At 45.2% G+C, this 12,702-nt stretch overlaps 1 protein-coding gene across 4 annotated transcripts in view; it reads left to right on the plus strand.

Moving 5' to 3' along the window:
- Positions 1–5,963: 5,963 nt before the first annotated feature.
- G6PD (glucose-6-phosphate dehydrogenase) overlaps positions 5,964–12,702 on the plus strand; it is a 51,631-nt gene continuing 44,892 nt past the window's right edge. For 2 of the 4 annotated variants that reach the window (XM_053293672.1, XM_053293676.1), the window contains exons 1-2: positions 5,964–6,078; positions 7,362–7,507. In XM_053293672.1, coding sequence (XP_053149647.1) covers positions 6,018–6,078; positions 7,362–7,507 — 207 coding nt within the window. In that variant the 5' untranslated portion in view covers positions 5,964–6,017. The other 2 variants (XM_053293675.1, XM_053293674.1) reach the window with 2 other exon arrangements.

Here is a 12,702-nt window from a genome sequence, read left to right on the forward strand (position 1 = left end):
AGGGCAACCAACATGGTCGGGGACGGAAGCACCTTCTTTACCAAGAAAGACTACAGCATTTGAGGCTTTTTAATTTGGGGGGCGGGGGGAGTGACTAAAGGAGGACTTGATGGAGGATTGTGTACAGAAACTGGACAGAGAAGATTTTTTCTGCCTCTTTCATAACACTAGAAGAGGGATCATCCAATGAAACTTATTGGTAGGAGATTTAGGACAGACAACAGGAAGGGGTTGTTGCATCTTCACAGAGTGATAATTAATCTATGGAATTAGCTGTCACAAGATGTGGGGATGGCCACTAGCTTAAAAGGTTTTAAAAGAGAGTTAGACAAATCATTATCAATGGCTACTAATCTGGACTCCCATATGCTTCCTCCAGGTTCAGACACAGTATGCCTTTGAATAGCGGAGATTGGCTTACAAAACAGGTTGCAATTAAAATCCATCATAAAGGTGCAATACCTTATGGTTTTGTAATCTCCCACTGATTACATAATCCAGGTTCTTCTAGGCTCTTTCCTTGGGGGAGGGAGCAGAAGGAGCTATTGATGAACTCAATGGTAAACCTAATTGGAATAAATGGAAACCACTGAGAATGCAACCAGCCCTACCTGCATTATGAAGCATGGAGGTAAAGGAGAAAATGGTGTTGCTGTCATTTGAAAGGAGAGGCTGTGAGAGATCCCACAGCAAGGATCCTAAAACAGTGAATTTACTGTGAAGGCAGGGAACAGTTTGGGAGAATTTCACATTACTCTCGAAATGTATTAGGAAGTATTTGCATGATGTAGACATATAATGGATTACACTGGTCATTTGGCAGTGGGGAGAGAGACTGCAACTGTAGATCTTTGTTCACAACAAAAGTGAACTCAAATTAAAAAGTTATTGATATATAAATTTTGCAATACAAATTTATATTGCATATATTTTATTAATGTAGACACATACTTTCTCATCCCAAACCTCTTTGCTGCATATTAGATATTTTAAAAATAGACAAGGCATTTATTTTGAATGAGTGAATTCATTTATTTATGGTCAATGACCAAATAAACACTACAGCAAAGAGCAATACAATAACATAAGTAAAAAATTAAAAGGCAGTTTGCAGACATCTTATTTTACATGCCTCCGAACAAAAACAAGCAATCCTATGAGTAACTTCTTCTTGCTTATCTCCTAAAAAATAAACAATAAAATGTTCCTCATACAAATCCAAATGTTTCTTTTGATAGGGGGCAATCTGAATGGAACAGGCAATATCATAAAAAGGACAGTTAGACAATGTGTTAATGTTTCCACCTCAGCAGCTCCACATGGGCACAAATGTTCCTCAGGGCATTTATTTTATAAAGCAGAAAACCTAAAACTCCACACTATAGATTGGTGTGGGGAGGGGCATAATTCTGAATATCTGCCCCAAGTGCAGAAAAACCTGTTCCCAACATGGGCCCAAGCTTTGTAATGGCCTTTCTAGAGAAGTACATAACCTGACCCTGCCCACCCCCACTGCTCTTCACTCAGAAGAGCAGTGAAAACTATACCATTCAGGTGAGCTTTCTAGGTCTTTTGGCCTAGCCTTCCTGGAATCTGTTCTTATTCAGCTCCACGGGCAGGGTGGATTTGATTTAAATCAAACTGATTTAAATCATGATTTAAATCACTAGCAGGGTGGATAAAAATCAAAAAATCTGATTTAAATCAAAAAATCTGATTTAAATTTAAAAAATCTGATTTTTTTATTTAAATCGGATTTTTGATTTAAATCGGATTTTTTTTATTTAAATCGGATTTTTTTTATTTTTATCCACCCTGCTAGTGATTTAAATCGTGATTTAAATCAGTTTGATTTAAATCAAATCCACCCTGTCCACGGGTGTGCTTATGTTGGTTTATATTAATGTATTGTTACTTGATTTGAATGTAACATGCCTTTAATGCATTTCAGTGTAGACAAGTGGGGCACAAATTAATAAAATTATAAATTATGGTGTTAGTCTATTGGAAAAATAGTCCTTTGCTGAGGGATTTACTGGTGTGCAATTTGACATGGGAAAAGGGGCAATCCTGTGCCCACTTATTAACTAGTTCCCAGCAGTTTGTCATACTGTATCATAATATCATTGCCACAATGTATCCAGGGGTGAATACACACCATTATGCACTCCTCACTTCCCCAAGCAGTGAGACGTGCCAGAAGCTATAGAGTAGTTTTCTTCTGATAAGAGAGCACTGGAGAGGCATGGTGTTTTTGCAATATTTGCTTGCTTAACAATTATACAAACTGCTCCTAAAAACAGGCACCAGATACTTAGAAATAAATTTGTGCAATCTCTCCCAGGCTTCATTCCTAGCTCTAGCTAACTGGAGCTAGACACTCTATGTCTTTCTCCGAATTCAAACTGAAATTTGCTTCCCCTTACTCCATTCCTTGCAAGCAAACTCCCTATTCAGAGGGTCATTCACAGACATTAACAAAGAACATAATCCTTTTTTGAAGGTTCTGACATTATGCATGGTGTTGATTAAGCTGATCAAACTCACAACAGTACATAGAGCCATTTCTTAGCTGGCAAGTTATTGGGTGTGGACGTAAAGTCTTGATAAGCCAGTTGCCAGCATCATCTTGCCAAGTGATAAGGCACGTTTATTTTTATCCAACATAAAGGGGCAGATTGTGGTAAAGTGGCTTTCTGAATCCAATCAAAAATCCAGCAGGGATAGAGGGTTGTGCACCTACACCAAACTCTAGCCCTGCTGACTACTTAAGGGGCTGACATGATTTCCTACTCTAATGTCTTGTAGGCAGCATTATTACAATTGCACTGAAAAGCAGTTTCTGCTCTAGTCTGATGGGGAAATGTGGTGCGTAATGAATTTCTCCAAATGGCAAAAGAACTCGCACCAGTAGTGAGGTGAGAAGAAGGTTTGCCTGCTCTTGAGAGAGAAGAAAATGATAGCATAAGAAGGATGGATAGCAATGAATGATGGACACAAGGGAGATGGTCACAATCATCTGGGTATTTCCTGGGAAGATGCACCTTACTTGCATTCCTTGGCACTGTCTTTCCCTTTTGCCATGGCAGCACCTGTTTACCTTACCATGTTAATGAAGGATTATTAAAATGAACTGGAACAAGAGACATTTCCTGCCCCACTTAAATGTGGGGAAAGTGTTTGATCACATCACTGAAACATAAGCAGGTTCTCATCAGAAACAAGAGGTACTTGGAAGAGAAAAAAGAGACAATGCCTGCTTCTGGATCAAGATTAATGTTGTCTCCGTTAATCTTTTTACCACACAAATATACACACCTGTCACACAAACTTTTTTCCTGTGAGCTGCTTTGTATGAATTTGCAGTCAGCTTTCTGTCAAAGTTGCCATCAGATTCTAATCTCTACTGCATATCAGCTCTGATTAGGTACCTTTTCCTGCAAATATTAATGTTAAATCAACCTGGGCTCCACAGTGGAGCAATGAGACAACTGCTTTGCCAGATATCATGTATGTTAAAACCAGTCAGCTGGAGTTGGTTCCTTGAGGAAGCTGAATCCTTTGTGGCTCTCAAGGCCACAGAGCCATTAATCTGTGTAAGATGTTCCCTGAAGTTTTCAGCTGATAGCTCTCAGGTTCCAAAAAATGTTTAATCACAAAATATGTCTTTGAATCTCAGTCAGCACTGTGAAGCTGCAGGATGTTTATTGCCATTGTATCTTATCTTGATTGTGCGGTGGTTAATGTCAGATTACAACTTGGGAAACCCAGCTTCAAATCCATAGCTACGAAGATCATTGGGTGATACTGGGCCAGTCTCTCTCTCTCTCTCTCTCTCTCTCTCTGCCTAGCCTACCTTACAGGGGTGGTGTGAGCAGGGGCGCATAGCTATAATAGAACAAGGGAGGGACAAATGCCTCTGAAGGAGAGGGTGGTCCACCAGCTGAGCAACTGCTTGTTTTTTGCTCCCTCCCTCCTCTCTGTAGAAGGTTGCAAGGGAGGGACCCATCACTTTTTGTCCCAGGGCGGGCCCACTCCAACCTTGCTGTGCCCCTGGTTGTGAAAATAAAGTGTGTGTGTGTGGGGGGGGGTGTATGCTGCCCTGAGTTATTTGGAAGAAGGATGGTATAGAAATAAATTATCTCTTGATGAAGATATTTTGAAATGGACTAAGTGATTTGTGACTTGCACTTCAACAATATATATATATATATTTCTCCTAGGTGTGCCTGGGGAAAATGCGTCCTGGCAGCCCAGCTGATTGGCTGGGCTGCGGAGGCGCCTGATTGGCTAGCACACCAAGGAGGAGGAGAATTGGCAGGCCCACAGAGCGAGCGAGAGAGGCACGCGGGGAAGGGGAGACAGAGCGAGCGAGAGAGGCGCACGGGGGGGAGAGAGACAGGGCGAGCGAGAGAGGCGCGCGGGGAAGGGGAGACAGGGTGAGCAAGAGAGGCGCGCGGGGAGGGGAGACAGGGCGAGCGAGAGAGGCGCGCGGGGAAGGGGAGACAGGGCGAGCGAGAGAGGCGCGCGGGGGGAGAGACAGGGCGAGCGAGAGAGAGGCACGCGGTGGGAGAGACAGGGCGAGCGAGAGAGGCGCGGGGGGAGAGACAGCACGAGATAGGCGGTGTGGGGGGGCAGAGCGAGCAAGAGAGCTGTTGTGGGGGGGACAGAGCGAGTGAGAGAGCTGTGGGAGGACCAGCCAAACAAATTCTCCCAACTAACCCCCAAAAGGAAGTGAACTACCACACAGATGCTCTGTGCGGGTTCAGCTAGTTAATATTATTTTGTTAGAGTTTTGTGGTTATCTGACAATTCTACATCATCATATACATGTATTATTAAAACCATTATATAATGTGACTCTTTAGTGTTCCACTTCTGAGCTTATTGACTGTTCAGGAATCGATTCTCATCATGTGTATAAATTGGCCTCTGAGGGTGCAGAACACAAACGTGGGTTCCAGTCGAAATCTGGGATTAGGTGGAACCTGCATTTCAACTTGCAGATCATGACAGATACCCTGGTGGCGCAGTGGTAAAACTGCTGCCCTGTAACCAGAAGGATACAAGTTCGATTCTGACCAGGGGCTCAAGGTTGACTCAGCCTTCCATCCTTCCGAGGTCGGTAAAATGAGTACCCAGAATGTTGGGGGCAATATGCTAAATCATTGTAAACCGCTTAGAGAGCTCCTGCTATAAAGCGGTATATAAATGTAAGTGCTAATGCTAATGCTATTTACTCGAATACAAGATGACTCTGAATTTAATATGAGCCCCTTAAAAATGGAGATTAAATACAGGTTATACCCTTCTTTACCCCAAAGGAAGAGGCTCTGAATTTAAGATGACCTCCTGATTTCTAACATCAAAGAGCTAGGAGAAAAAAACTAGGACTCAGGTAAATGCAGTACTTTAATCGGCAGGAAATGGGTAATGGGTCCAAATAGCCGATTGTATGTAGTAGACACAGGCGTTGTGATTTTTTTGGTAGAGCGCCTGCGCTTTGGACACTTGTATAACAGGCAAAAATCCAGCCGGTGCAGCTTTTGCTTGCTGTAGGAATGAAGCGCCACTGTAGAATGTCTGCCTGCAAGGAAACTGGCGGGAAACCAGCTGTTGAATTTCGCCCGGCTGAGCAATCGCTTTCAAGGAGGATTAGAGCTACTGGTGGAGGCAAAACAGCAAACAAAAGCGGGAGCTGGACACTCCCCTGAGTTGGAAGGCGGCGCCACTCCCAGCTTCCCACTTCTTGGTCATAGTTGCCTCGGTCACATATCTCGGCGATAGCAACTAACCAGCGCCCAAGGAAGTAATTCGCTTGCAACAAAACACAACAACGCCGCAAGGAAGGTTCGGGGAAGTTACGGGTGGCGGCGGTGGTGAAATATCTTTGAGTGCTTGCTATTGGCTCTCGACTTCTTCGAGCCGACATCGTCGCTTGGGATTGGTTGGAGCTGGAAGAGGCGGGCCAAGGGGTGGGGAGTCTGTCACCCCCGCAGGGTAGAAGGGGGCGGGGAATGGGGAGCCGCGCGAGCGTGAGGGGAGAGCAGCAGCAGCAGCAGCAGCGACCGAAATCAGGTATACGGGGGGGCCGTTATTCGGGCAAGAGGCGAGCCTGCCCGAAGGGAGAAGCAAGATGTGGTTGGAGGATAAGATGAAGCAGGTGGGGTGGGGGGCTTGAAAAGAGACCACGTGGTGCTGGGGGTGCAAGAGAGAAGAGGGTTGGCTGAAGTGGGCAGGGAAGGGATGGGGAAGCAAGGAATCTTGAGGTGCAGGAGCACACGTTCCCCAGGAATGAGGGTAGGAGCGCTTTCTATGTCTTCCTCTTTTCCTTTTAGTTTTGGAGCACCCACCCACCCACTTGCACCTAGATACATAAGCTTCTGTTAATGGGCTTGAAATAGGAGCATAGCTGGCTTGGTGTAGAGATCAGAGTCAAGATTAGGCTATGGGGATGGGTTAGGTCAAAAGCAGAGGTGCGGGGGGGGGAAGGGTGGTGGCAGCAACCAGGCCTGCTTAAAACCGAAGGTATCCATCTCTTTCCCCCTTCCTCTAATGTTGAGATCATGGATCCCCATCACCACCCTCAGGCTGTGTGAATTGCTGGTTCTGCCTCCAAGCCCAAGCTGCTTCTCCAAATGAAGGAGGCAGCCAGCTTGCTCCAGCTGCTGGCAGGGACACGTGGTCAGTAGCTGGCCTGGCGGGGAGGCTGGTCCTTTTGTCCATCTCATGGTTTGCTGTTCCCCTTTCTGAGCAGCTAGGCTATCTTCACTCGACATATTCTACTCTTTTGTCTCCATCAGGAGTTCAGCTGCTTCCTTTTCTCTCCCTCCACAGACCGCTGCTTGATATAGAGCTCTGTGTAAACTGCTAGCTTGTATATTCCTAGCAACTACTTGTGAAAGATCCTGACTGAACATGTGTTGCATCTTATTCTCTGGGATCAGTACATGTCAAACAACAGACCCTCTGTAAACCACACACATACATATTGAAAGTTGTCCTGTGTTTTCTTGGCAGGACCTTTCCTGGGGTTTGTCTGCCTCTCTCTCTGATTTTCCAATAGTTTTGGGTCTACCTAGTGGTAGAGGATCAGAGTAGGTGTAGTCTGGTGGCCCACTCCCTTGATCATAGACAGCTTCAGTGTTAGCTGTAGCAGACAGAACAAGCTGCGCAAAACTTGCTTTAAGCAAGTTCAGACTTATGTCCTGGGGATCAACGCAGTGTGCCAACTGGCATCGCTTCATGCTATGTGGGTAGAAAGGAAGTGGGTGTAAGAGTTGCTCACCTGGGCAACACCTGGGTGGGAGGAGACTTCCCTGCCCACTCAGCCTCACCTGACCAACTCCTTTTCTCCTCAGGAAATAACACTGTCATCATGAGCCGCCGTCTGCCACAAGAGGAGCTAACCCATACAGACATCTGTGGGATGCTCCGTGAAGAGCTTTGCAAGGGGGATGACTTCCACAAGTCGGATACCCATATCTTCATCATCTTGGGGGCTTCGGTAAGCTTCTCCCTTCTGAGCCAGGTTCTCCAGGCATGGTTCTCATATATAGATATAGATATATAGCTTTTGGGGGGGTTGGAGGCTTAAGAGGAGCAAAGTTTCTCACAGGAGCAGACCTGGTGCTTAGGGAGGGAAGCAGGACCTGGCTAGCAAAGAGGCTGTGTGCTGGGAAACCTGCAAGTCTAGCTAAAAGTATCTGTATGGGAGAGGTGATGATGACAGAGATTAAAGGCACTAAGAGACTGCCATGCCCTGAGTTGGCAAATATGCATTGTGAAGCATGTTGGTGGGTTTCCCAGTTGCATAAAGTAAAAGTATGTTTATCTGAGGTGCTCTTCTGTTTACAACTCACATTATTCAAACTGGAGCTTGAAACTGTATAAATTAATTAAACCATAGAATACAAAAATAATAACTATAGAAAGGTGTGAGCAAACAAAGATGACTGGCTAAATCCTTGACCAAAACAAAAAGTTGCCACAGAATGGAAGACTGACTGTTTACAGTAGGGATGCTTGCAGTCACTTAGTTGATGCAAGGTCCTCTTTTTTCTCTCTCTCTCATTCTTTGTTTTTTTCTTGAACATCCAGCTTGGAGAAGAGTTCTGTATGACATGAAAGCTCGCATCCTGCCATTTAAAGACTGAATGAATTGTTCTTGTGTTTTGTTAGCTCTAGATGGAATTATTTTCCAGATGATGGTGGTGGCAATGGTCAGTAATTGCAGGGTTTCTTTGCTTTCTCTTAAAGTGCGAAGGAGCTGGGCCCACTATGCACACACTTGAATACAGAACTGGAGAGATCATGGGGCTGTGGCTGAAAATGCAGATTAAAAAAACAAGAAGCACCCAACCGGACAAGCAAAATAGGAGACCTAGTCTCACGGTGCTGTGAAGTATTTACTGAAGCCCAATGCATTTCAGCCTCAGAAGCCTTCTTCAGGGGCAATAATTTGTAATATTTCAAAGAAACCTTGAGCAAGTAGCCTTTGCCACCTTACAAGCAAAGGCAAATAACTCTTACAAGTAAGAAGGCAAAGGCTACTTGCTTTGAAATATTACAAATTATTGCCCCTAAAGAAGGCCTCTGAGACTGAAACATGTTTGGCTTCAATAAATGCCTCACAGCACCGTGGGGCTTTGCCTCGTTTTTTGCTTGTTGTTGAAAATGGCATTTCCTGGCTGTCAGGTTTCCCATCCCCCTCTGGGGGTTAAGAGAGTTAATGTGTAGGATCACTTGCCTCATCTTGTGTCACAACATTGTGCGTTATCCTGCCAACAGTTGCAGTTATATGTGGTGAGGAAACCTGAGGATAAATGATCCTCCAGACGATGGGGAAGAATACTACACAAAGATGCTGTTTTCAGCAGCAGCCGCATATAATGTAGAGTTTAGTTCTAGGTCTAGGAATTCCTCCTCCTACACTTCCTCCTGCTGTTTCCCACTGCTACGGTTTTTCTGTTGACTCCCTTTTGTCCTACTTCCACGCTGTGGTACCCAGTCTAGCATCTTCCCTGCTTCCAGAGGTGGGGCTCACAGTAATACATAGTCTGTGTCTAGTGACAGGATGCTGGTGTGGCCTGAATACCAATGCTAGGTGGAGCAGCCAGGCCAACAGTGACTTGCTTTCTTGCCGGGTGTGTAAGCACCTCCTTAAGCTGGGGTGCAATTGGCCAATTAAGCACAGCAATTATTGCTTGGTGTGTAATCAGCATCCCTTATAGTGAAAGGGCAGGGGTGTTTTGTGAGCATGCTTGAGAGGTAGGTAGCTAATCCTGGCACATCTTGGATTTAGCAATGCGTTGGTAATCCACTGCCAGTAGAGATCAGTCTGCAGCAGCTTCGATCCCTCTGGGGGTTTGTTTGCTGCTGTATCTCATAGTGGTGCTTACCAGGTTTTCTCTGTATACAGTACAAGGAATTGTTTTGGTGGGGAACAATTTCACTGAAAAGTAATACAAATCTACTACATTCACAAAAAGCAAGCCATTGTGGATGTACTTGAAGGCATTTTTTACATTGTATTTTTGTATATTCAGGTCTGCACTCCTGCCACATGTATTTTTTTTTTTAAATGTGAGAATTGGTGTGAAAATTAGACATGGTCAGGTGATAAGACCAGAGGAGAGCTGGTCTTGTGGTAGTAAGCACGACTTGTCCCCTTAGCTAAGCAAGGTCCGCCCTGGTTGCATATGAATGAGAGACATGATGTGTGAGCACTGTAAGATATTCCCCTTAGGGGATGGAGCCACTCTAGGAAGAGCAGGAGGTTCCAAGTTCCCTCCCTGGCATCTCTAAGATAGGGCTGAGAGAGATTCCTGCCTGCAACCTTGGAGAAGCCGCTGCCATTCTGTGTAGACCAGGGATTCTCAACGTTGGGTCCCCAGATGTTATTGGACCAACTCCCATAATCCCCAGCCACCTTTGGTTGGGGATTATGGGAGTTGAAGTCCAATAACATCTGGGGACCCAACATTGAGAATCTCTGGTGTAGACAGTACTGAGCTAGATAGGCCAATGGTCTGACTCAGTATATGGCAGCTTCCTATGTTCCTATGATGGACTACTGGCAAAAAGGCTTAGCAGTGTTATGGGGATACAACCAAGAACCATAACCTGTTAAAAAATTTTAGAAATCATTTGAGTTGTGTCCTGATCATGCTGCCAAGAGAGGTGTAGGTAATGCATAATTTCAAAAGGGAGGGTCTGGACCTTGGAGGAGCCCTGCTATTTGCCCTGCTTTTCTGTTCTATTGGCACTGGCTGCCATTTCTCAATGAAGAGCAACCACATGTGCTTCAAGGAACTCTTAATCCATTGATATTGTAATGTTACATCAAACATCTGGGGGGATGGAAGGAGGGCTCCAAGACAAAGACCCATCGTATGTGCAAGGTCTGAGGTTCTTTTGTCCTTGCCACTGGTGATAATAGATGCACCTGTGTTTTGTATTTTTGTCACCTTACACAGATCAGTGATGCTACAGAAACATGTCCACATAGAGCAGGGGTAGGCAATGTTTGGCACTTGAGCTGTTGTTGAGCTACAGCTCCCATCATCCCCAGCCACAATAAATTGTGTCTGGGGATGATGGGAGTTGTAGTTCCACAGCAGCCAGAGTGCCAGACGTTGCCTACCCCTGACATAAAGCAACATCCTCCCAGCTTTGTGGGACATTCCTCCTTGTCCCGCTTGCCAAGGTTCACAGATATAATAGCTCCTGCCTTGCTCCCAAGCCCTGTATTTCAGTGAACTGCACAGGGCTGACAAAACAATCTCCTTGTCTTGTCTTTGATGTATGTACTTTGTGTGTAGTGCTTTTTGTTTTTAATAGCTTCTCTTTCCTGTTTCTCACTTGAGTGGCTTGAGGCTAATGGGGCTGCCTGCTGCGTGGCTCCAGCTCTCCACCAAGAGTACCTCGTTGGATCCTCAAAGGGACGGGGAACGCAGCCTAAGCAGAAGCACCAGGTTTTGCTGTGTCACTGGGGAATAAGGTGTGGTGCTCTTTAATAAAAGAGGGAAGTGAGCTTTTTGATAAGAGAGGGAAGACAACCGTCGCTAATATTCAGACTTAGTTTGCACTGAGAAAATTTTATGTGTTCGATAGTGGAGTAGCAATGTTTGCCACTTCCCCTTCCCTCTGGAGCCCACTGTGCCTCCCAGAAATATGTCCCAGATGGTCTGATGACCTTCAGGGACATGTTTTTTGGAGACTCAGGGGGCTCCAGAGGGAAGCGGGGACTGGCAAAAGTTGCCCCTTTACCATTGCACAGATGAAATGTGTTTCAGTCTGGATGTCAGCCAGCAAATCTGTGTTTTGTCCCCAGTGTATGAATGTGTTTCTAGTGTGGAGCTATAGCCCTTAACCAGAATAATAAGTAGCATCCTTGTGGTGGGTGAGAAGCAGGAGCCATTTCCACAAGGATATCACTGCACTCGCCCTCCATGCATGTGGACTGCATGCACCATGTGAATACTCCACTTTGTTCTTGTGTCTCTTCCTGTCTCAGAAGTATGACTCTCTGAAGGCTCAAGCATGCAGTGTGTTTGCTTTAAAAGCACTTAATCAACACACTGAGTGTCTGAAATTCGAGCCATCTGGATGTACCTGTAATGTTAGGGCACTTCGTGATGTCAGTTTTTTCCAGGTGACATAGAGCTATTTCAAGCAACTGGATAGATGAAAGTACTGATTGCTCACAAGCAACACATTTAGATGGGGAAAAATATTTCTCACTTTCATCACTGCTAGCCTTCATGGACTAGCAGGACTGTAGAGAAGGATTTCCCTTGCTTCTAAACAGCAATAGCTCTTGATTTCAACAACAGAAAGTACTTGTTTAATGAGGCAAGTTTTGTTTTTGAGGGTTATCAGCTTACCAGTTCAGAGGGAATTAGGCCACTGTTACATTCTGAATCTTGCTGAAATGTTTTAGGCTTGAGGTTCTTAATCTGGAGTCCATGAACTGCCTGGGGGTCCATGGGGTAGGTCCAGATGACCTGTGGAAAATTAAATATATGATTAAAGGTAGCTCGTAGCTATGTTATAGGAACATAGGAAGCTGCCATATACTGAGTCAGACTATTGGTCTATCTAGCTCAGTATTGTCTTCACAGACTGGCAGGGGCTTCTCCAAGGTTGCAGGCAGGAATCTCTCTCAGCCCTATATTGGAGATGCCAGGGAGGGAACTTGGAACCTAGATGCTCTTCCCAGAGTGGCTCCATCCCCTGAGGGGAATATCTTACAGTGCTCACACTTCTAGTCTCCCATTCATATGCAACCAGAGCAGACCCTGCTTAGCTAAGGGGGCAAGTCATGCTTGCTACCACAAGACCAGCTCTCCTATGCTCCACTGTGCTATATCTTTCTCTGGAACGTCACACAGCCCCCAAAGTAGTGGGTGATGCCTGCAGCAGGATCAGGCACTGTGCCTGAAAGTGAAGATTCCGCTTCCTTAGTGCAGATTTGGAGATTGCAAACCCTGCAGTACTGCATGTATTTCACCTAGCAGCTTTGTTTTCACATTGAGGACCAAGACTAAATATTCCCAAAGATTAAGTGCTGGTCTTCCCCTTTAGGCTTCAGATTTTGGGACGGGCAAAGGTTTGAGTAAAAGATTTTTATCATTGTTTTCAGGTAGGAAAACTGAGGCCTGGAAGCAAGTTATCCTTGGGTGAGATCTGTACCAGGAC

Source organism: Hemicordylus capensis, chromosome 2, assembly GCF_027244095.1.
Source record: "Hemicordylus capensis ecotype Gifberg chromosome 2, rHemCap1.1.pri, whole genome shotgun sequence".
Lineage (NCBI taxonomy): Eukaryota > Metazoa > Chordata > Lepidosauria > Squamata > Cordylidae > Hemicordylus > Hemicordylus capensis.